Raw genomic sequence first — 21,108 nt, 5'->3', positions numbered from 1 at the left:
GTGGCATTGAGTAAAAGACAGGAGGTGGAGCTGGAGGTAGCAGAGCTGAAGATGTTGAGGTTTTCGTTGGAAGTGACGAGGATGGACAGGATTAAAAATGAGTTTATTAGAGGGACAGTGCATGTAGGACATTTTAGAGACAAGGTGAGAGAGGTGCGATTTGGTTTGGACATGTGAGGGGAGGGACACGGGGTATATAGGAAGAAGAATGCTGAGGATGGAGCCACCAGGAAGGAGGAAAAGAGGGAGGCCAAGGAGAAGGTTTATGGATGTGGTGAGGGAAGACATGCAGATAATTGGTTTGAAAGAGGCAGCTGTAGAGGACAGGGGGGGTATGGAGACAAATGATCCGCTGTGGCGACCCCTAATGTGAGCAGAAAAAAGATGATGATTAGGTCAGGGTTCAAATGTTTGACTTTCTGCATAGAAACATCTTTATACCTGTACAATTACTTTTAACCTTTTCTAATTTGGGTTTTAAGCCAGCACGACATAATGACATTTTGGAAAATACCATACTAGCTAAGCTAACTAAATTTTTTATTTTTTTTTTTTTTGGTGATGTAAAACTAAAAAATAGTAATTAAATTGTGGGAGATTTATCAGCGATACTGTATATATGAAGTTTGACCTTTCCTATCCAGCAATATAGCAAAGAAGCTCAACACTGGGTTAGGAAGGACTTGCCATAAAATGAACTAGGCGTTTTTATGAACATGCAAAATAAAAAAGTTTTGGGTGGTGAATTGAAATCCAACACCAGGCCTTCGTTTTGAACAACAGCAGCTGATTGAACAATCAGCATTACTGAATGATCAGAGTCAGAAACGCTGACCTGCCTCATCAAACACCAGAAACTCACAAACAGCTGTGAGCTAGGTGTTAGAGTTCCATGATTTCTGATCAGCAACTTTTTCTTTGACTCCGTCTGATTCTGCACTGATGTCCGTCATCATCAAGATGAAGACGCATGAAATCTTTTAGTGCAAATTTTCTGGAAAAGCTGACTCAATTGGGGCTACAGCTGTGTTTTCGATGTGATTCTTGCTGATACCTGTCCTCACAGAGTCACAGGACAGAGTCAGAGGCACTGTTCTATAAGATTCTCCATAGATGCAGATGCATGCTACTTCTGTACCTGACTTTAATAACGTCCTTTTAGTGGGATGTTAAGTGAGGTGTACATGTGTGTGGGTGTTTAGGCAGAATAAACAGGACTAGAAGCCCTGAGTCCATACATCCATCAAGGCTGACACACCAGAAAGCAGTGTTGAAACTGGTGGCGGGGTCATGCCGCAGCGCCGGGATAGCAGTGTACGCTTTCGCTCAGCACACTTGCCGTTTGTTTAAAAAGGATGAGTAAAGTGAAGGGGAAAAAAAAAACCGAGAGATCTAGCAGCACAGAGGGGTTCGGATAATCCTTGCCCCATCTCTTTCCGGTCCTGCGTGTTCACAAAGGCAGAGAGCAATGCTGAGAATTCTGCAAAGGGGCATCTGGGCACGCTGTTCGATGCTATAACTGTGGCAGCACAAGATGAGTCAGAAGCAGCTCATAACGACATGTGCGGGGTGGCACGTCGTAGCGCGTGGGAGAGATGCTTTATTTAGGGCAAAGCTAAGACTGGTAATCAGTGTCTATAAGAGCAGAAACATAATAACTGGGACATAGGTGAGGGTCAAAACCAGGAAATAAAAAGACTATTAGAACTAGCAAACAGGACTTGTTAATAACAAGTACACAAAATTGACAAAAAGTATTGGGACATCTGACATTTCCAGCCATATGTGGCTCTCAGTTGGATGCACACACGTAGGGTATAGGGTGTATTTGATACAGAAGCATTACATTTTCCCTTTATTTGACTAAGAAACCCAAACCTGTTCTAGCATGACAACACCCCTGTACACAAAGCACACAAAAGAAGAAATGGTTTACATTGGTTAGAGTGGAAGATGTTAAGTGGCCATTTGGACACCTTTAAGATGAATCGGAACGCTGACTACACCCTATTCCTCCTCCGTACCTTACTTTACTAATGCTCTTGGGTCTGAATGAGCACAAATTTCCACAAGCACGCTCAAGTGGAACATCTTCCCAGAAGAGCGGAGATTATTATAAAAGCAAATGGGCACTAAATGTGGAATAGGACATTCAAAAAGCACATACAAACCATGGAACAGGTGCACATTACAGGTAACAGGAGCTGAAATGGAACTAGAAGTAAAACAATAGTGAATAATGTGAAATCACTGATTGTTTTGTTGGAAACTACACCATGATAAAGAGTGAATTTTATGTTGCATATATGCATCTAAACACTGAGCTCACTGGGAAAGCTGCATTTAGAAGCATAATACATACACGTCACAGCATCTTTATAAAGCAACTGGCTCGTTTTGTTTCGAAAAGCCTTCGCATATGATGCAGATTTCTCTCAAACGTATTCATGTTTTTAAAACCCCCACTGTGATCTGTTGTCTTCACTCAGTCACGCTGTGCCAAGAGCGTGGCTCTCAACATGGGCAGCATTGTAAAATGGCATTAGCGTTTCCTAGTCAACAGCATCACAAAAGCAAGTAGGGATCTGTGCAGGAGGCCATGCAAAGACATGAAAGGTCAGAGCCTAACATGAGCTTACATAGCATCATGAACAGAAAATGTCAGGATGTAAATTGATTACTATAGCGAAATATGTGCCTGAACAAGGACCTTGGCTTGTGTTTTGATGTGGAAATTGCAGCCAATGAATAGCAATTAGGCAGAAGATGGACGTGTAAACAGGTTTCAACCACGAGTCAGTAGATAACCGCTAATTGCTGTCTGGTAAAAAAAACTAAAAGCAAATTTGACACTATAGTCACTGAAGTCTGAGTCTGATCTCCTTTAAGACCATGGACGCCATAAAATGAGAGAAAAAAAACATTTGCACAGACATAAAAAATAAATAATACAAATTAAACATAAATAATGGGCATGCTGTTGCATCACAGTGCAGTATGTGTGTAAGAAAAAAAATTTGGACTGATCAGGGAACGCGGAGGAGTGTGAGAAATAAAACTTCCCATTATAGAGCGTTCTTCGGTAATAGTATTTTTAAACTGAAACAACACACAACGTGATGCAACACTCCCAACTGTCAACTGCTCTGGAGGTAAGCGCGAAAAGAGCAAACGCTGAAAGGAAACAACACTTTTTTTGGCTTTTGTGTGCAGTACGATTGGTATTAGCCATCTTTTTAAATAGCACATTACATTTTTAGTTCAAAGTCACAATGTAGACATAACAGCAAAACCATGACACAATTTTTTTTTTAAAAAACAACAACAGCAGCAAAACTATGGCACAAAACCAAAACTCAGCAACACACAAAAACCCCAGCATAAACTTTTTCGTAGTTTCTTGAACATCACATGTTGGCTACATACAGTGAGCATCTGTCTGAAGAACTGGAGGATGTTTAAGTAATGAATAAAAACAAATCTACTATAGCTTTCAGTTGGATTCCAATGTTGATAATCACATTACATTAATGACATTAATGGCAAGCTGGATTATTAAAAACTTTAATATAACTAACTTCCCATTAAATCAGTTTTGATAAGCTACCTACATTATATGGATATATGTTTATGAGCATTAGATTCACATGTGCTTTTTGAACACCCCATTCTACATTTAGTCCCCATTTGCTGTTATAGTAATCTACACTTTTCTGGGAAGATGATCCACTAGATTTTGGAGAGTGCTTATGGAGATTTGTGCTCATTCAGAGTGTTATTAAAGTCAGGTACTGTTGTGCGGTAAGTGTTCCAATTCATCCCAAAGGTGTTCAGTATGGTTAAGATCAGAGCTCTATAGTTGGCCATTTAGGATCTTCAGCCTAGAACTTCAAGAACTTTAAACGACTGTATGTAAAACATGGAGCTTACTTTGTCATGTTGGAACATGATTGAGTTCTCTTAGTGTAAGTAAAGGGAAAATGTAATGATACCACATCCAAGGACAGCCTATACAATTGTGCGCCTCCAACATTGTGGTAACAGTTTGGGGAAGAACCACATATGACTGGATACATCAGGCATCCTAATAATTTTGGTCATCATCGTGTGGATAACATACCACGTGAAAGTCATTTGCTGTGTTTAATCAGAAGCAAGAATGTGATATACAACGAAGACCGTATGTATTATGTATCATTGGATGTAGCAAAACTACTGTAGCTAGAACTGCCTTCCTTACAGGTTACATGGAACAGCCATCTCCAGTACCTTTTTAAACCTTCCTGCTGAGTACAAAAGAAAACTCATAAATGTTCTATATGACTGGGGCTGTTTTATGTCTCCTTATTTTAAACTCAAATGTTGGGTAAAATAAGAAGTTTCTCCATTGCTGCTACTGTTTCTGTGTAAAATTGTATGCAAAACCCCCACACTGCTTTGAGAACTTTTCCTTTCGCAGATATGAGTATGCAGTGGAAAAAGGGACCCTGACCAGGTTGCAGATAGTTCTTGATTAGCACATCTGTTAACTCGAACCACAGATGTATGAGCACACTGCGTTCTTCTTTGCTCAACTCCTTCTATTTCAAAGTTTTACTAGGAAATTGTTATTCTTTCATTACCTAAAAAAGGTGACTTGCCTTGTTTACATTCAGCGTTGCAAATCGGCTTTTCAAAAGGCTGATCCGTCTTTACATCTTGATGCCTCTTCTCTGTCTCTCTTTTTTGAATCTCTTTTGGCCTAGTTTTCTGTAGTTTAAAGTCCATGTCGATTTCAGGAGCAGTTCCCTCAGGTGATGGTCTGATTGAGCTTCTTCTGAGCTAAAGAGGAACGGCTGGGATTGCGAGAGAGAGAGAGAGATGGTAGAGATTGGTGCAGACAGGGCCGGAGATAGCAGCCTGATCACATGGGAGCGAGCTCTGACAGTGATGCTTAAAACCTTGCGTTAATGAAGATGAATCCCGGTTCCACAGGCAAGCCAGTGTCAGTATTATTGAGAATGGTATAATAGAAGGTCACCCGAGATGAGTCGTGACCTTCGTGCAGCAAGCCATTGGACCAGCAGGGGTCAGACTCTGAAGATTTCAGAAAGCACAATTGGTGGACAAAAGTATTTGGACATTTTTGGGACTGTTAGCACAAAGCTGGAGGCACACAGTAGTACAGGATGTCTTTGAATTCCGGTTCAATTGAACTAGGAGGCGCAAACCTGTTCCAGCATGACAATCCCCTGTGCCCCCTGAATTACCTTCTACAGGGCTCTGACTTTAACCCAACTGAACCCATTTAAGCTGAACTGAAATACTGTCACCACGGGCCTCCAAAATCTAGTAAATCATCCTCCCAGGGCGGTATTATAACAACAAGTTGTACTAAATGACGAAATGGGATGTTCAAAAAGCACACACTAATCTTATGTTCAGGTGTCCCTAAATTTTGTTCATATAATGTAGTTTCCTAGTGAAGGTGGAACACATTTTTCTCTCATTTTGTCTCATTTCCTAACAAATAACATCATCAATAACCATGTAACGTTGGTGCCATTTAGCATTTCTGTCAAACTGCACAATGGTGTTCTTTGTGCAACGCAATGTAATTATTGTTAATTAGATTTGTTCCTTACATTAGGGCTAGATATTACCTGTTCATCATTTGTTTCTTACTAATAAGAAAGGAAAGCAAGGGAGGCTCACGTCCTTACCATGGATAAAGAACTCTCTTGATAGAAATTAAAAGTGGATTTTCCTTAGAGTTTTTCCAGGTATACAATGTTTGCTGGTTTACTCTGGAGGGATTGCAAACCCTCACAGCCATGGAATACAAAAACAGTGCAATAATGCTTTTAAAATCATAAGAAGAGAAAAACAAATACTGTAAAGTGTAGGTGTTGCCTATTCAGTACAGATTAGTATAATAGTACAGACACAACATTAACAAAATACATACACAATGTGCGTAAAGACCTGTCAAGATACCTAGATAATGAAGCAAATTATGAATACATATGGCAAGGAAAGATTGCAGAATGCAAATAAAGAATTATTCAACTAATGAAGATTTTTGCAAACATGCAAAGTGAAAATCAGTCTTGACTAAAGCATTTGTAAGGCATTCACAAGGTTTTAAGTGAGGTCACAGTGTTTTGTGTGCACGATAAGACAAAATGTCACTAACATACCAGCCAACACAGAAGCTCTACATACAGAAATATATACAGTGGTGTCCAATATAATATATCTAATATATTGGCATCCTTTGTGAATACAATTGAAGTCGAATAAAAAAAAAAAATCCTTTATTGTTTACTGCTTTAATCCTTCAATTTGTATGAAAAATATTTAGTTCTCATGGATATCCAATAATTGCATACTTGCATATGTTATAATTTTAGTACACCAGGGTGTACTAAAGGGTGTTCCTAGTATTATTGAAGGTCATTTTATAAAGTATAAATAGTGCAACAAACATCCAATTATTTATCTTGACAACTAAGCTGTTTTTTTTGTTTTGTTTTGTTTTTTGCTGTGGGGGGTGGGGGCTTTGGGTAACAAACACAATCCACTAAGGACAGACCACTACAGTCTGTCACAGTGATTGAACCACAGTGGTGCAGAGGTTAAAACAGTGTGTCTCATTCATACCCTTACTTCATGCTTACTATTTCTGACTATGATGATGACTTCAATTTCTGGCTTTAAAGCTAGTCACTGTACTGCAGTTGTTGCTATGCAGTCTGTCTGCTCCTCTGCACACTCAGAAGAACATCAGTAAGAAGAACATGTGACTAGATTACTGAATTATAGTCAGGTGTCCACAAACCTTTGGCTATATAGCAGAGTACCAATGCTCAGACCTCAGAGAGAAATCTGTCGGTGCACTCTGGGTAGAATGGACTACAATTGTCCGTCAACTTAAAAGACACTAGCAAATTATGTCAGATTATAAAAGGGAATTAATACATGTGCACTGTAACAAAAATTGGTCGTGATTTGTAGAATATTTTTTCGGAGGCCACACCATCTATACACAAATGGTGTCTTTATTTTAAACGTATTCAATATAAAATGGATGAAAAAAAAAATGAAAAAAAAGAATAGAAAAGCACGTTACATAATCCCGGCCCATCCATTAAAATACCAGGGCAGTGAGAACAAAAACAGAAATCCATTTAGCCATATGGCAGCGTGTGAGCGCTGCGAGTGTATATGAGAAAACAGCAGAGCTCTCTCAACTTTCCTACTGACCTTGTGAAACACGGAGGCAGATCACCATGGCAACTCTGCAGCAACCACTGCAATAGCTCCTTCCAAGGAATAAATGACGGCAGCTATGCAGAGGCTGACTGTGAATGTGTGTGAGTGAATGGGTGTGTGCGTGTTTGCAAGTAAGAGAAAACAAGAGGAATATTGCAACTTATTTTTGCATCTAGGACACGAGGCTTTTAAACCACAACAAAAGGCAATCTGCTAATGGATATGATTATACTGCCTTTCAAACTGTGAAGAGCAGATATAATTATATAATCCTCAGACATCTTTTTTTGCCATCCTCTCCTCCCTGATAAGCTGCCATCAATTCCCTGCGAGCTCATGCCGCAGGACCCATCCAATTATTATAAAGGTCAATATACTTTGAGAAGGTGAGTGTAATATACAGCGACTCCTCTGGGACAACGAGGCGACGAGGGTGCTGCAGTAGCAGCAGGACAAAAGGAATAACAAATCAGAATAATAAAGTTCATATCCATCACACTCACGCTCAGTGTGGCGACTTCCTGTGCATTTGCATTTATGCAAAAAAATAAAAGTAATAAAAACGGATGAACATGTACATATCAAACTGTACAACAGTCAGCCATAATATTAAAAACACAATGGCACCTGTTAAGAATAGAGATATATTAGGCAGTGTCGGGGTCAAGATTTAAAACAGGTCAATGGTGCAATAGTCAGACTTTCTCACATTTAGCCACAGGAGATTGAGTGAACAGATATAGACTCTCTATGTGTCTTTTTTATTTAAAGTTTAAGAAAATGATTAAAAGGGAAAAAAACAAAGTTTAACACTGTTCAAGGTCCTTGGAGAAAAAAAGTCCAAAATATACAAAAAGAAACATCCAAAAGATTTTGAGGAAAGAACTGTGATGAAATCTTTTCACAAACATTCTTAACTAGAGCAAAACAAAGTCCCATACAAATAGCAAACATGGCTGAAGTCAAATGGGAACAAAACATGAGGGGCTGACAACATCAAACAAAAAACAAACAAAGAATCTAAGACACAGGGAACGTTAATGCACACAGATAAATAGAACACAGGTGGCAATAATTAGCTATAACAAACAGGGGACAAAATCATCTAGTGGACAAAAGACAACATAAAGTAAGAATGTGTGACAGGTCCACAGAATCCTGACACGCAATAAGTGAACAGTCCCTTCTCAAAGTTGATGTGTTGAAAGTAGAAAAATGTGTGAAAATATGAGCAACTTTGACAAGAGACAAATTTTAATGACTAGATGAGTGGGTCAAAGGATCTTTAAAAAATCAGGTCTTCCGAGCATCCGAAGTAGCACATGGAGCGATGAAAGAAAGTGGCCTGGTCTGGTGGATCACATTTTTGTTGTTGGACCATCTGTGGATCCCGAGGTGTATGTATGTACCTGGTAAAAAAAAATTAAATGCCACCAGGATACAGTATGGAAAGAAGGCAAGCTGGTGGAGGCAGTGTGATGCTCTGAGGAATGTTCTGTACTGAAAGTTTGGGTCCTGGAGTCCAGGTTGATGTTAATCTGACACCTATCACCTACCTATGTAGACACTTTGCAGACCAAGTATATCACTTCTCTAATGGCTGTAGACTCTTTAGTGCTTCCTGCCACACTGCAAAGATTCTCCAGATCTCAATCTGATCAAGTATGTGTGGGATGTACTGGACAGGCAAGTCTAATAAATGGAGGCTTCAAATCACAGCTTACAGGACTTAAAATATATGCTACTAAAGTCTATACCACAGCACAGAGGTCTTGTGGAGTGCATACCTCAACAAGACAAAGCTGTTTTATGTTAGGTTATGACCAATGAGTGCCCAAATTCATCTTGTGTGGTGTTTGCACATATAGTTTCTTCCTAATGCAAATGATAATAAAGTCTTTTGTTTTATGACTTGTGGCAGATATGTGCTCAGCCATGTCATTTTAATTTAAAGGCAACTGTTGCTAGAACCATTAAATCACTCACATCTCCAGTGCACACTTACAGGGAAGAAACTCAGAACTAAAAGAAAACCAATTTAAATATGCGCTATTCACACATGTGGACACTTCAGATTATCCTGTGCTGGAAATAAAAGTACATTCAGAATTTTAGCTATACACAAATACTAACCATATAACAGTCTTTAGAACATTTATTGCTCCTGGGAACAACAGCTGAAATATGTGGCACACTGAATGCTAATCAATTGTATGATTTCTTTTCCAATAGCCTGTTATTCATTCTAATATCGGTTGTGTTCTATTTTCATTGACTTGGTTCATTTTGTATTGAACAGTTCACTAAATAGCACACCTCAACAGCTATAAAACTGTGATCAATGGATATAAGGTACCACTTAAATAAGATTTTTTCCCTCATTTTTTCCCTCAAACTCAAGGAGTTTTCCTTAGAGATGGACTTACATTCACTAAACTTATAACTAACATATAAATTCTAACTTTATAACCTACTTATCTGTCTAAAGCTGCTTTGGGACATGGCCTGTTGTTGAAAGTGAAATTGAATTGCATGGTATCTGTTTGTAGTATTGTAAGATATGTTTTTGGTATCATGACATCGGAAGCACACAATTGTCCTTTGTATGCTCTAGTAATGCAATTTCAATTGGATTAACCTGCCCAAACCAACATGACAAAGTGAGGTCCATGAAGGCATGCTTTGCCAAAGCTGGTGTGGAAAAATATTTTTAAGTGGCCTAAATATAGCCTTACGTCAACTTCACGAAATACGTTTGAGATGACCTAAAACATCAACTAAACCCCAGACCTCATCTACCAACATCAGTACCTGATTTCAGTAATGCTTTTGAGGGTTATTAATCTCTGGAGATTTCAGGCACAAATCTCCAGAGCCTCATTTAGAAGTGAAAATCCTTCCCAGGTAGCTAGCTAGAAAATTAGATAAAAAAAACCAATCCTATCCAATCTGTATGTGTGCCTCAGTCGTTGTTCATTTGTTTGCAAAATATTCAAGTTACTCTACCGAAAAATGTGGAGTCTAGTGATGATGCAATTAAATTTTATTTCCATTTTATACAAATGGTATAACGAAATGATTCGGACACAAGCCCCACTATAAAACTATAACTATATTTTTAACTATAAAAATCTACAAGATTTTGACAAAATAATCATAATTAAAAAATTGAAATCTCATATCACAGTAACAGTACTTGTTGGATTCTTTTTTAATAGAGCTATAATTCATGTTAGCAATCAGAGTTTCAACAAACTAAGGGACTATTGACAAATTGTTCACAAAAAATGTTTCCTGCAATATGGATATAAAAAACTGGTCCCTTTTTTTGCAGTGTCCTAAGTGTCAAATTAAGAGCTTTTTAAAGGTGACCATAAAGGGAATTGTTCCACCTAGACTTCATTATATAAAAGTGTACCCAATGACCTTTCTGTTGATTGCTATTACAATGCCTCAGTGCACAAGCTGTATTACTGGCCAGAGGGTACAAAACAAATTTACAAATAAATTTCGTTTCTGTAAAAGTGTATAACCTATAACAGCAGTTTTCTCATTCCAGTGGTTCTTCTATTTATTTTATTTTCGGGTCAGTATACATGTATTATAAAACCTACGATGACATCATGACTTATATAAACCCTATATCCACAGACCTTCTTTAGTTAATATTTTTTCTTATTACAATGCTAATGATTGTAGGACACACAACTGACCAATTATCTGTCTTCCTATATTCTGTGAAAAAGCCTTCTGCCCTTCATCTGTGTGTTTATTGGCTATTCTTTTTAGATCTGTAGTGTACTTTTTAGTAATCTGTTACATATTTATTCATATACTATATGAAAAACTATGTGTCTGAATGAGCACAAAACTTTACAAACACACTGAAATCTAGTGGAACATCTCTCCAGAAGAGTGGATGGTATAATAATAGCAAATGGGGATTAAATGTGGAATGCCATGCTCAAAAAGCACATACGAATCTTAAGGTCAGGTGTCCATACAGAGTATTACGCATTATAATGCCATCTCATTCTTTTTTATTTTTTATTTCTATCTTTACTTCCACTTCATTACCATTCCATTGTCTTTATTGTGTAATCCAAGCAATATTACTGGAAATAAAACAATTGAGCTCATTTTCTATACTTTCCAAAGGCTTTTTATGGTCTTCAACAAGCCATTTTCATTCAACATTTTCATTGGTAAATGATTTATTAAGTAGCTGAATTGACTAGCATCCTCAGTGTGGATTAAGTTTATTAAATATTAAATAAAAGAGGATACTTGAATCAATGTGGAATTCATAAATTGTTATGGTTTTGGAGTGAAATGTTGTTAGTAGTCTGTGCTCACTCTGGTGCTTTCAATAAAGTATGTGTTGTGCTGCGATGAAGTTCAAATGGTTTCATTAATGACAAAAAGTTCAAAGAGCTCATTTTTAAAGCATATGAATAGACATACAGTTGATGTCCAAGCCAGGAACATTTTTACCATTTTTCACAGGAATCCCTCTGCCTTGTAAATGTTTAAATAATAATTCTGTCATATGTTAAATATAGATTTAGCTCATATTCTGCCTGAATGGCTATTCCATTGACCCAGGTTCACTCTTGTAACTCTCTGGCTAGACATCAAATATTTTTACGAAAAATGGCCTACAACCATGGTTAGCAGTTGTAGTCTACTCACCCTAAAGTTCAGTATATTTTGCATTTTAAAATAGTAAAGTTTATAAAGAGTAGGTTTTTTCCCCAATTTTTCTTTAATGGCTGTCATGGAAACATGAAGCAGTCAAACTGTTCACCAGGTGTTTTATCACACTCTTTCTTTGTGTAAACTATAGGCTTTATTGTGAATAAAAAAAAAATAAAAATCAGAAGTCCACAGTTACTCAAATGCTTAAATCAGCCCTACTGGTACCAGCAACCATGCCATAGTCAAAATCACCCAGATTGCATTTTTTCCTACATTTGACATCAACCTTCTGACCTGTATTTGCATGCATTTTCTTTTTTGGATTTTAAAATATTTTAATTGTTATCCATTTTTCCACAGACAAGGCTCCCCTTTGCTCTCAATTACTTATAACCCTGATTGATTTCACACTGACCTTTGAAGCAGCACCTGATAGCACTTTGTCTCTCTGTCTTCTTTGCCTTTTTTCCCTCCTTTCGGAATCCTTCCTCTACTAAAAGCCACTGTGCACTCATGATGATTTTACACAAGTAGCAGTCAGCCAGGCTTGATGGCTTGTAAAACAGTATTGACCAAACTCCTCTTTCAGTCTCTGTAATGGGGTCATAATGGACAGATGTAATTGGGTTTTTTTTTCCAGACCTATTGTATACATGCCACAAAGCTTGTTTGAGGTCAGAGGTGAGATTGTAAATATGCTGCTAACCCTTAAGACAAAGAACCCAGCATTGAATAATAAACAACTTAAACATCACCTAAGGGATTAAGATAATGGAACTGAAGTCCAAGTGAAACACACATAATCAAAGTGTCCTCAAAAAACCCACTTAAATCTTTGCAGACTAGGTGTGATACAGTTAGCTTTGATAGTAGCCTTGAAATAGCTACTGTACTGTATCAGAACTTTGTGTCTGCTATACAAAGATTTTTTAAACACACAATAGGATATTCTTTCTATAATAATTTTAATTATATATTCAAATTATTATGGGAAGTTTATACAATTTTTGTCTTGATGTGGCTGAATATTCTGAAACCTGCATTATAAAATAGATTCTGTTTCTAGTAGAGCATCTCCTGCAGATCTACAATAATCCATAATTTTCCAATGTTATTTCCATCATCTGAACAAAATGTCAAATTAACCCTGTAAACTTCAGATTATAGAAATATCATTGGATGAGACACTCTGCTGGACTGACATTTAAAAAGTGAATGGTTGTAAGCATGAGTTTAAATCTGTCCTAGCAGTAATTTATAAGACTTTCTTTTCTTTCTTTGCATTTACTTTAAAGCTTTATGTAAAATTGACCCTCGCAATACATCTGGCAGTTGGACTACATTTAGGAAAGTAGTTAAATCAATAAACTATTAATCTTTCAATTGTACATTCATTGTAAAATAATGGAATTTCACTGGTAAATGTGTGTAATTGTCCAATAGTTATTGATTACAAATACCTGTAAATATCCAATACATTTTTCAGTTTAAATTTAAGGTTAAAGTTGAAACTTAGCTTTCATGAACGTTTTATGACTTTTACTTTTAAAATGTAGACAATCAAAGTTAAAAATTATAAAAAGGTCTATATAGAAGCCAAAATGTAGACTGAAGCTATAGCACATTGGCAAAAAAATCATTCGTTTATTTTAATTCGAATCAAACAAAACTCCTAATCAATAATACTTCACTAGTTATTACACAAATTTTTTTTCAGTTTAAGTCAAATTTGCCACATTGGGACCCCTGACTTGGGACCCCTGACTCTTCCAGCCATATGTGGTTCATTCTCAAACAGTTGCCACAAAGTTTGAGGCACAAAATTGTATATGGTGTCTTTGGATGCAATACATTTTCTCTGTGCACAAAACCAGCTACATGGAGATATGTTTTACGAGTTGGAGTGAAAGATCTTGAGTGGCGTGCTATAGAGCTTTATAGGCATTAGACTTTGGATCAAAAGGTTACAAGCAAATCCCACCACCACCAAGCTGCCACTGCTGATCCTTTGAGCAATGCCCCAAACCCTATCCTGCTCAGTTGTAAGTCGCTCTGGATAAGGGCGTCTGCCAAATGCTTTAAAATGTAAAACTCTGACTTTAACCTTAATGAGCATGATGAAATGGTATGCTGACTGAGTTCAGGTTTCCTTATCCTGCCTACACCTGTAGCTGACATTACTAAAATGCACAAATCTCTACAAAAGCAAATACTATTGTCTATAAAGCTTTACAACTTTACTGACTGATATGAGTACATAACCCTAATTTCATTTAGTAGTGTACATTTTTTTCACTGCACAAATGTCTCAAAGCTTAATAAAAGTAGCTCATCATAGCAGTCTGTATGAAAACAGGTTTCAACAGACAGGGACAGAAGGCACTGCTTCATGGAAACTTTAAAATATGACTTTAAATCTAGTTATTATATAGCATATGGCCTATAATAATGTCTCTCTATGGTACTCTTTGTCTGCAAGAGGGGAAAATGTTACCAAGTGCACGAGCCATTGTGTATGAAAGAATACTATTATGAACCGACGGCATCCTAGATCATTATTCCGCTCCAGAACCAAAGTGGCTGTCAGTAATAATCTCAAATGAGAATCTCTTTTTCATTCTCTCATCTCTCACTTTTGCCTTTACAGCCTTAGAGAATCTGGCCTGATCTATATTCAGTTCAGTACGTCTCATACATTTCATACAGCTTTTGCTCTTTTCCTTTGCCTTTTACATATTTCAATAAAAAAAAGTTCATATTCTACATCATCTCCTCAGATGTATCTATACATGCATCAAATTTAAAATATTTACTCCTGGATGTTTTTCACCCATCAGTTAGCTCTGCAATATTATACAACGGCTACCAGTTGAGAATGTGGATAGTGTTTCCTCTGAGCTGCATGAAGCTAGCCATCTGCATCTTTTTAAACTGCTGCTCATGCTGTGACCCAGGGCAGGGTAACACAAATGGAGGAAGGTGCTATCCACACAGTTCTGCATGCATGACCTCGGACACTCATAAAGCAAATGCTGATATGATTGACAGAAAGTATTCAATCCCAAAATCTCTCACCGTGTGCACAAGAGAGTCCAGACAATTTATATGTTTCCAAGTTTCAGACTCACAATCTACAGGACAAACATTGTTCTACTGCAACAATCGGAAGCTATTACCAGGTCCTTTTGCTAGCACAGAAAGAGTGATTTCATTAGTATAAATGTAAACTCACCTTAAGGCTGCTTATGGCAATTCCAAAAAAAAAAAAAAAAGAAATAAAACAATTTGTAACTCTAGCATCAACAACAAATGCTGATAAGAACTAATTTATCAGCAAACAATACACATAGTAAGAGAATCAGGGAACATATCATTCTCACCTAATTACATTTGGAAATTTACTTACTGGAGGTGTGGGCTACTTCATACAGACAGACACACACACACACACACACACACTGCACACATCTGCATTCATCAAAAGTGCCGAATTGACCCTCACACCTTATTAGCACGCGAGTATGAGATCATTGATACACAGCTCAACCAGTAAGGATGGATTGACTGAGTGCATCATGTGGGCCAAGCTTCTGCCTGTAAAGCTGACACTTTGTAAACGGGCTTTGTGGCACAGCATGCACTCTGCTAGCTAGAAGGGGTGACGTGTTGATAGCTCAGGATCACGCTGTTGCTTCCAGTGTGTGTGCATGTGTGTGCGCGTGTCTGTCTGTCTAAAGGAGAACAAATGGTCTCATAGCCATCAGGTAGCTCTCTGGTGAACTGGCGAAGGGAGACAGGGAGTACATTAGGAGTAATTGGGCATTCAGAAGGATAGATCTGCAAGGCGGGAGGAAGGAAAAGAAGGGGTGGGTGTTGGATGCAACAATCAGAGCAAGTAAAGAGCCTTTGCCAATTTGCCACTTAGCTGCAGTGCAGTGATGCCTGGGCATCTAAGACTATGGTGCAATTTAAGAACAAAAGCACTAAAAATGAAGGTGAATTCTTCTTTTTTTAAAAGTGAAGAAAGAAAGAAAGAAAGAAAGAAAGAAAGAAAGAAAGAAAGAAAGAAAGAAAGAAAGAAAGAAAAATACATTTAAAAAAAGCTATATCCTGGTCTCAGAATGTTTAATGAGTCTTGGTGTCACCATAAATTAAATCTTTTTGCTGGGCTATAAAATGTATCTTGGGTAGCTTTATCCAAAGATGGCACCATCACTAGGTATTTAATAGCCCAGTTGCATACAGCTATAAGTAACAGAGACTCTCCTTTTACATTTGCTAACTGGTGATCCCGCAGTCGGACTGCACAGTGCTATCCCTGAACTCATTTAGAGATAATTATTAAGGGATTCAGAAGCTGAAGATTTGGTATAGTGTTTGGATACTAATTCAGATATATAATTTCTAGCCAGGAGATAACTCCTGTTGGACACTGCAAATTAAATAAAAATTAGTTATTCACCTCTTACTTGTATTAAAAGTAAATTTTGAAAGCCAACAGTGAACAATTAAAATATGTCTGAAATTATGGATGAGCAACGACATGAGTAATCTCTAACTGCACTTATTCTCTCTTTGTCAGGTATGCCTCTGAAGTAGTCCTGAAAGCTCAATCGGACATGAATGTAAGGACAAGGAAATAAGAAGAAACCCAAGGCCATCGTAGTGTCACTCCTAAGAACATCAGAGCAAGCCATTCTTTGATAAAGCTTGAAGAGTGGAAAAGATGAAACTCAAGAAATGTAATTTTGTTAACAATTTATTTGCAAAAAACAAGTGAAATTTCAAAATTTGATAATCAAATTGAAATAAAAATGAGAGAGATTACAATGATTTTTGTACATATTCACCTCCTGTTTGGAGTTGCTTGCTCCTTGGTTATTCACTCAATCCCCTGGAAGGTACCCTGTCCTCATCAGTGTGTATGCCAGATCAAGCCCTGGTACTCACCCCAGTCTGTTTATAAAGAGGCTCCAACTGTTGACTGTAATGACTTGCTCCTGACTCAGTTGCCCACATCTCTCCCACCAGAGACACAAACACTAAGGCTGCAGAGCAACCTCATCAGTTCAGTGGACCAAAGTGAACTCCAGGGTCTCGCCAATCTAACTGAGCTGGATCTCTCCCACAACAGTTTCATCAGCACCCGTAACTTAAGAATCACTGAACTGCCAGCCCTTTTAAGCCTTCACATGGAAGAAAATCAGCTGAGGCACCTGCCTGAAGCAGCTTTCTCTGGATTGCCTAACCTCCAGGAATTGTACCTCAATCATAACAGGCTCCGAAGTATTTCCCCGGGAGCTTTCAAAGGTTTGAGTAACCTTTTAAGGCTTCATCTTAACTCTAACCACCTAATGATAATTGATAGGCGCTGGTTCCATGCTTTGCCTCAACTTGAAGTATTAATGACAGGAGGAAATCCGGTGGATACAATCCAAGATCTCAACTTCAAACCTCTTGGATCCTTGCGGAGTCTGGTCCTGGCAGGTATGGGCTTACGTGAGATCTCCAAGCGTGCTCTAGAAGGACTTCTCAACCTGGAAAGTATTAGCTTCTATGACAACAACCTGACTAAAGTTCCAAAGGAGGCACTGCAAATGCTACCGAGCTTGAAATTTTTGGACCTTAACAAGAACCCAATTCAGCTGGTGCAAAAAGGGGACTTCAGGAACATGCTTCACCTGAAGGAACTTGGATTGAACAACATGGAGGATCTGGTGTCCGTTGAGCACTCTGCAATGGAAAACCTCCCTGAACTGACAAAACTGGAAATCACAAACAATCCCCGACTGTCATTCATTCACCCTCAGGCTTTCCGGAAGCTACCACGCATGGAAAGCTTGATGCTTAATAGTAATGCCCTGAGTGCTCTGCATCGTCAGACTGTGCAGTCTCTGCCAAGTTTACAGGAGATCAGTCTGCACACCAATCCTATTCGCTGTGACTGCCTTATTCGCTGGGTGGGGGCAGAGGATGACAAGCCAGTTCGATTCATTGAACCACAGTCCACATTCTGCTCAGAACCTCCAGAGTTAAAAGCAAGACGAGTAAAAGACGTTTCTTTCAGAGAGATGGCAGATAGCTGCCTCCCTTTGATTGCACCAAGCATATTCCCATCTTACATTCAAGTAAAACATGGGGACAACATAGCCCTGCATTGTCGAGCATTGGCAGAACCAGAACCTATTATTTACTGGGTCATTCCAAAAGGTTTAAGGTTAACTCCCTCCACAAAGTTTGGACGCTACCAGGTTTTAACAGAGGGCACTTTGGAAATAGTTGGTGTCACTCATGAGGAGTCTGGCTTCTACACTTGCGTTGCACAAAATCTAGTTGGAGCGGACACAAAGACTCTGACACTAAAAGTGGAGGGATCCAGCTGGGCAGAAATAACAAATGATAAAACAAATGAAGACAGCCTTGAGGTCCATGATGTTAAAGAACGGTATGCTGTACTTTCTTGGAACACTGGCCATAATATACCTGCTGCCCGAATCTCTTGGTCAGTTAACGGAAGCCTGGAAGACCACAACAAGCACAGCACTAAAATATTAGCTGGCACTAGAGGCTTCAACTTAACTCGCCTCCAACCGGGAACCTATTATAAGGTTTGCCTGCATATGGGGCCAAATGATACCTCCTGTGTCCATCTTAGGACTAAAGAGGTGCTTCTGTTAGTTCCTACTGCAGACATCACCCCAGTATTCCTACTGGGTCTATCAGCTTTTTTCCTCATCCTGTTGGCAGCCAAAACTTGTCATGGAAGGACAATATATGATTGGAAAGATTTTAAGAAACCCCATTCCATTGTTTTGACCCAGGAAGCAATGGCTTTTGTGGCTCCCGATTCACTTCAGCAGTACAAAGAGAAAAACTCGGATGGCAGCGGAAAGGTGTTCAGTGATGCCATGTCTGGGCAAGATGTCCCGAGTCCTTCAAAACAGGCATTTTAGGACACACAATTTGCAACAGTTTAAAGGCAATGTGTCAGAGAAGCCGTACAAACTTTGTAAAGCTACTCAAACTACAGCTCACACTCAACACTAACAGTCCACTGGACAAAAGCATAGCTTTTTTTTTTTTTTTTTTTTTTGCAAGATTACAAGTGTCTCAATTTTGAATACAGTGCCATAAAATGAGAGTTCATTTTTTATTTATTTTTTAACGGAAAAGATACAGACCATATATGTACAGTGAAAGCTTTTTACATGTAACCGCAATGTGGACTGAGAAAACCGTGCAGATAGTGCCAGCTGTAAGAAGGAACTGTCAAGTGTTTTTAAGTAGATTTAATTTTACTTGAAAGTTACTAGGAAATATGAAGTGCTCACTTATTTTTCACATTGCTGAAGACACAGAGTTGACAGGTGGGTAAAGAAATTTTATGAAAGACATTCCAAATGTTTTTCTTTTGTTGACAATTTGGGAAGAAACATCTGTTTTGTTTTGTTTCTTTTCCTTTTTTTTTTTTTAAGAATCACATTATCCTGGTGTGAGTTGTTAAAGAATTAAATGTTACTTTTCTATTAAAAAAAACAAAAAAACAACAATACTTTTTCAAATAAAAAGGGTCTAAGCCTAGATACTGAAAGAATATGTAAAATACAGAAGGGTATTTTTAATATGTTGCGTAATTGTACATCAAGTATTTCTCTTTGATATTATGGGCCATATTCAGTGCACAACATGAAGTCTGAACTATAAAAAGGTATCTTCGTCTCAGTGTGTGTGTGTGTGTGTGTGTGTGTGTGTGTGTGTGTGTGTGTGTGTGTGTTTGTCTTTTTCATGATGGACACATCTATCTATATATACATATTATATATATGATCAAGGACACAAAATGATGTGCTAATCAGGGCTTGTTTGGTTATGGATTTCTCTTTTTCTCACTGAAAACCAAACAACAATTTTAAAAGTGATCTGCCAAAAGACTGATTCTCAAGTTACATTCAGCCCTGAACAGCTTCATTGTGACAGCTTTATACATTTTTGGATGGAGACAGAAGGATACACCCCAGGACTCTGTGAGGAGTATTCATATAATTGCCAACATGCTGAGTACAACAAATGAAACAAGTCCTATTGTTATATTTCTCCTTTTCTTTCACAAACGCAATGGAGAACTGGATACAGCTAAGGACATATTAATGTGTAAAGAAAGCGAGTTACAAAATGGTTTTCTTGATCGACCGATTGTCGTCTTGCCTGGCTTAGTCAGGGACAATTCTTTGACAAAATGACATCTACACCTGAAGAAATCTTACAAGGGCAAAGGAATTCATCATTTGTTAACAGGATCGTCAGCAAGGATTGTCAGCTCGGCTATTCTTCACTTATCTAGTACAGAGAACCCCATTTTCTAAAGTGTCATTTATGGTTAAACAGCGGGTTTGTTTTGAGTTCTTTGTCAGTTTGTAGTTGATGTGTCCCTTTGTTTCTGAATTTCTTGCCTAACTGAACTGTCTCTTCCCCTTTTAATTCTATTCCATTTGATATAATTCGTCAGCTCTTACTTTCTATCACCTCAAATCTGTACTTACACTAAATCACCTTGAATTTCCAGTCAGTGTTCAGCTTCCCTTTCAGAAATTATTTAGAAGGCTGTGTGTTAAATTCTATTTTGAAGTATTATTAAACCATTTTAGACTGATATTAGTGTCTTGATTCATTGGTCATGGCTTGAGAATATTTGAAACCTGAGAGCAAGTGCAAATCAAACCTTTAAAACTATAAATGTAAGTTTATGTCAAAGTCAAAGTCACGGGTACAGTTTTATCTCGCCGTTGCACACCAATGAAATAGTTCCTGGAGCGATTTTACTTTCAGTTATAATGAGCATAAATATTCATCTGCAGAACAGAGCATAGCTTTTTAAAGATCACACAGAGAAGAGCCCCAGGTAGGTAATGCTTCTTTTTTCAGCAACATCCATCTACTTTTAGACAGGTCTTTACATCCAGTTTTTTCAAGCATACACTAATGAATGTGAGTGCCTGTTTTTGTCGAAAATTGCTCTAAAATGAAATTGAAAGAAAGAAGATGAGGAGGATGGGAGAGAATTCAGACACTGATATCTCACTTTCACATTGTTGTTCAATATGCGCTGCACACAACTTTTCCACCATATGGGATTTACAGCAGCATCTGGTTAAATAG

The 21,108-nt window shown here is 38.0% G+C and overlaps 1 protein-coding gene across 2 annotated transcripts in view; it reads left to right on the top strand.

The window, feature by feature from the left end:
* The window catches only part of lrrn2 (leucine rich repeat neuronal 2), a 51,734-nt gene extending 31,132 nt beyond the window's left edge, over positions 1-20,602 (top strand). For both annotated transcript variants that reach the window (XM_046875744.1, XM_046875745.1), the window contains exon 2: positions 16,535-20,602. In XM_046875744.1, coding sequence (XP_046731700.1) covers positions 16,767-18,905 — 2,139 coding nt within the window. In that variant the 5' untranslated portion in view covers positions 16,535-16,766 and the 3' untranslated portion in view covers positions 18,906-20,602. The remainder of the gene's footprint in view (positions 1-16,534) is intronic.
* The last annotated feature ends 506 nt before the right edge of the window (positions 20,603-21,108 follow it).

Source organism: Silurus meridionalis, chromosome 19, assembly GCF_014805685.1.
Source record: "Silurus meridionalis isolate SWU-2019-XX chromosome 19, ASM1480568v1, whole genome shotgun sequence".
Classification (NCBI taxonomy): domain Eukaryota; kingdom Metazoa; phylum Chordata; class Actinopteri; order Siluriformes; family Siluridae; genus Silurus; species Silurus meridionalis.
Note: the sequence above shows the minus strand (reverse complement) of the source record. Positions and strands in the feature narration are given on the sequence as shown.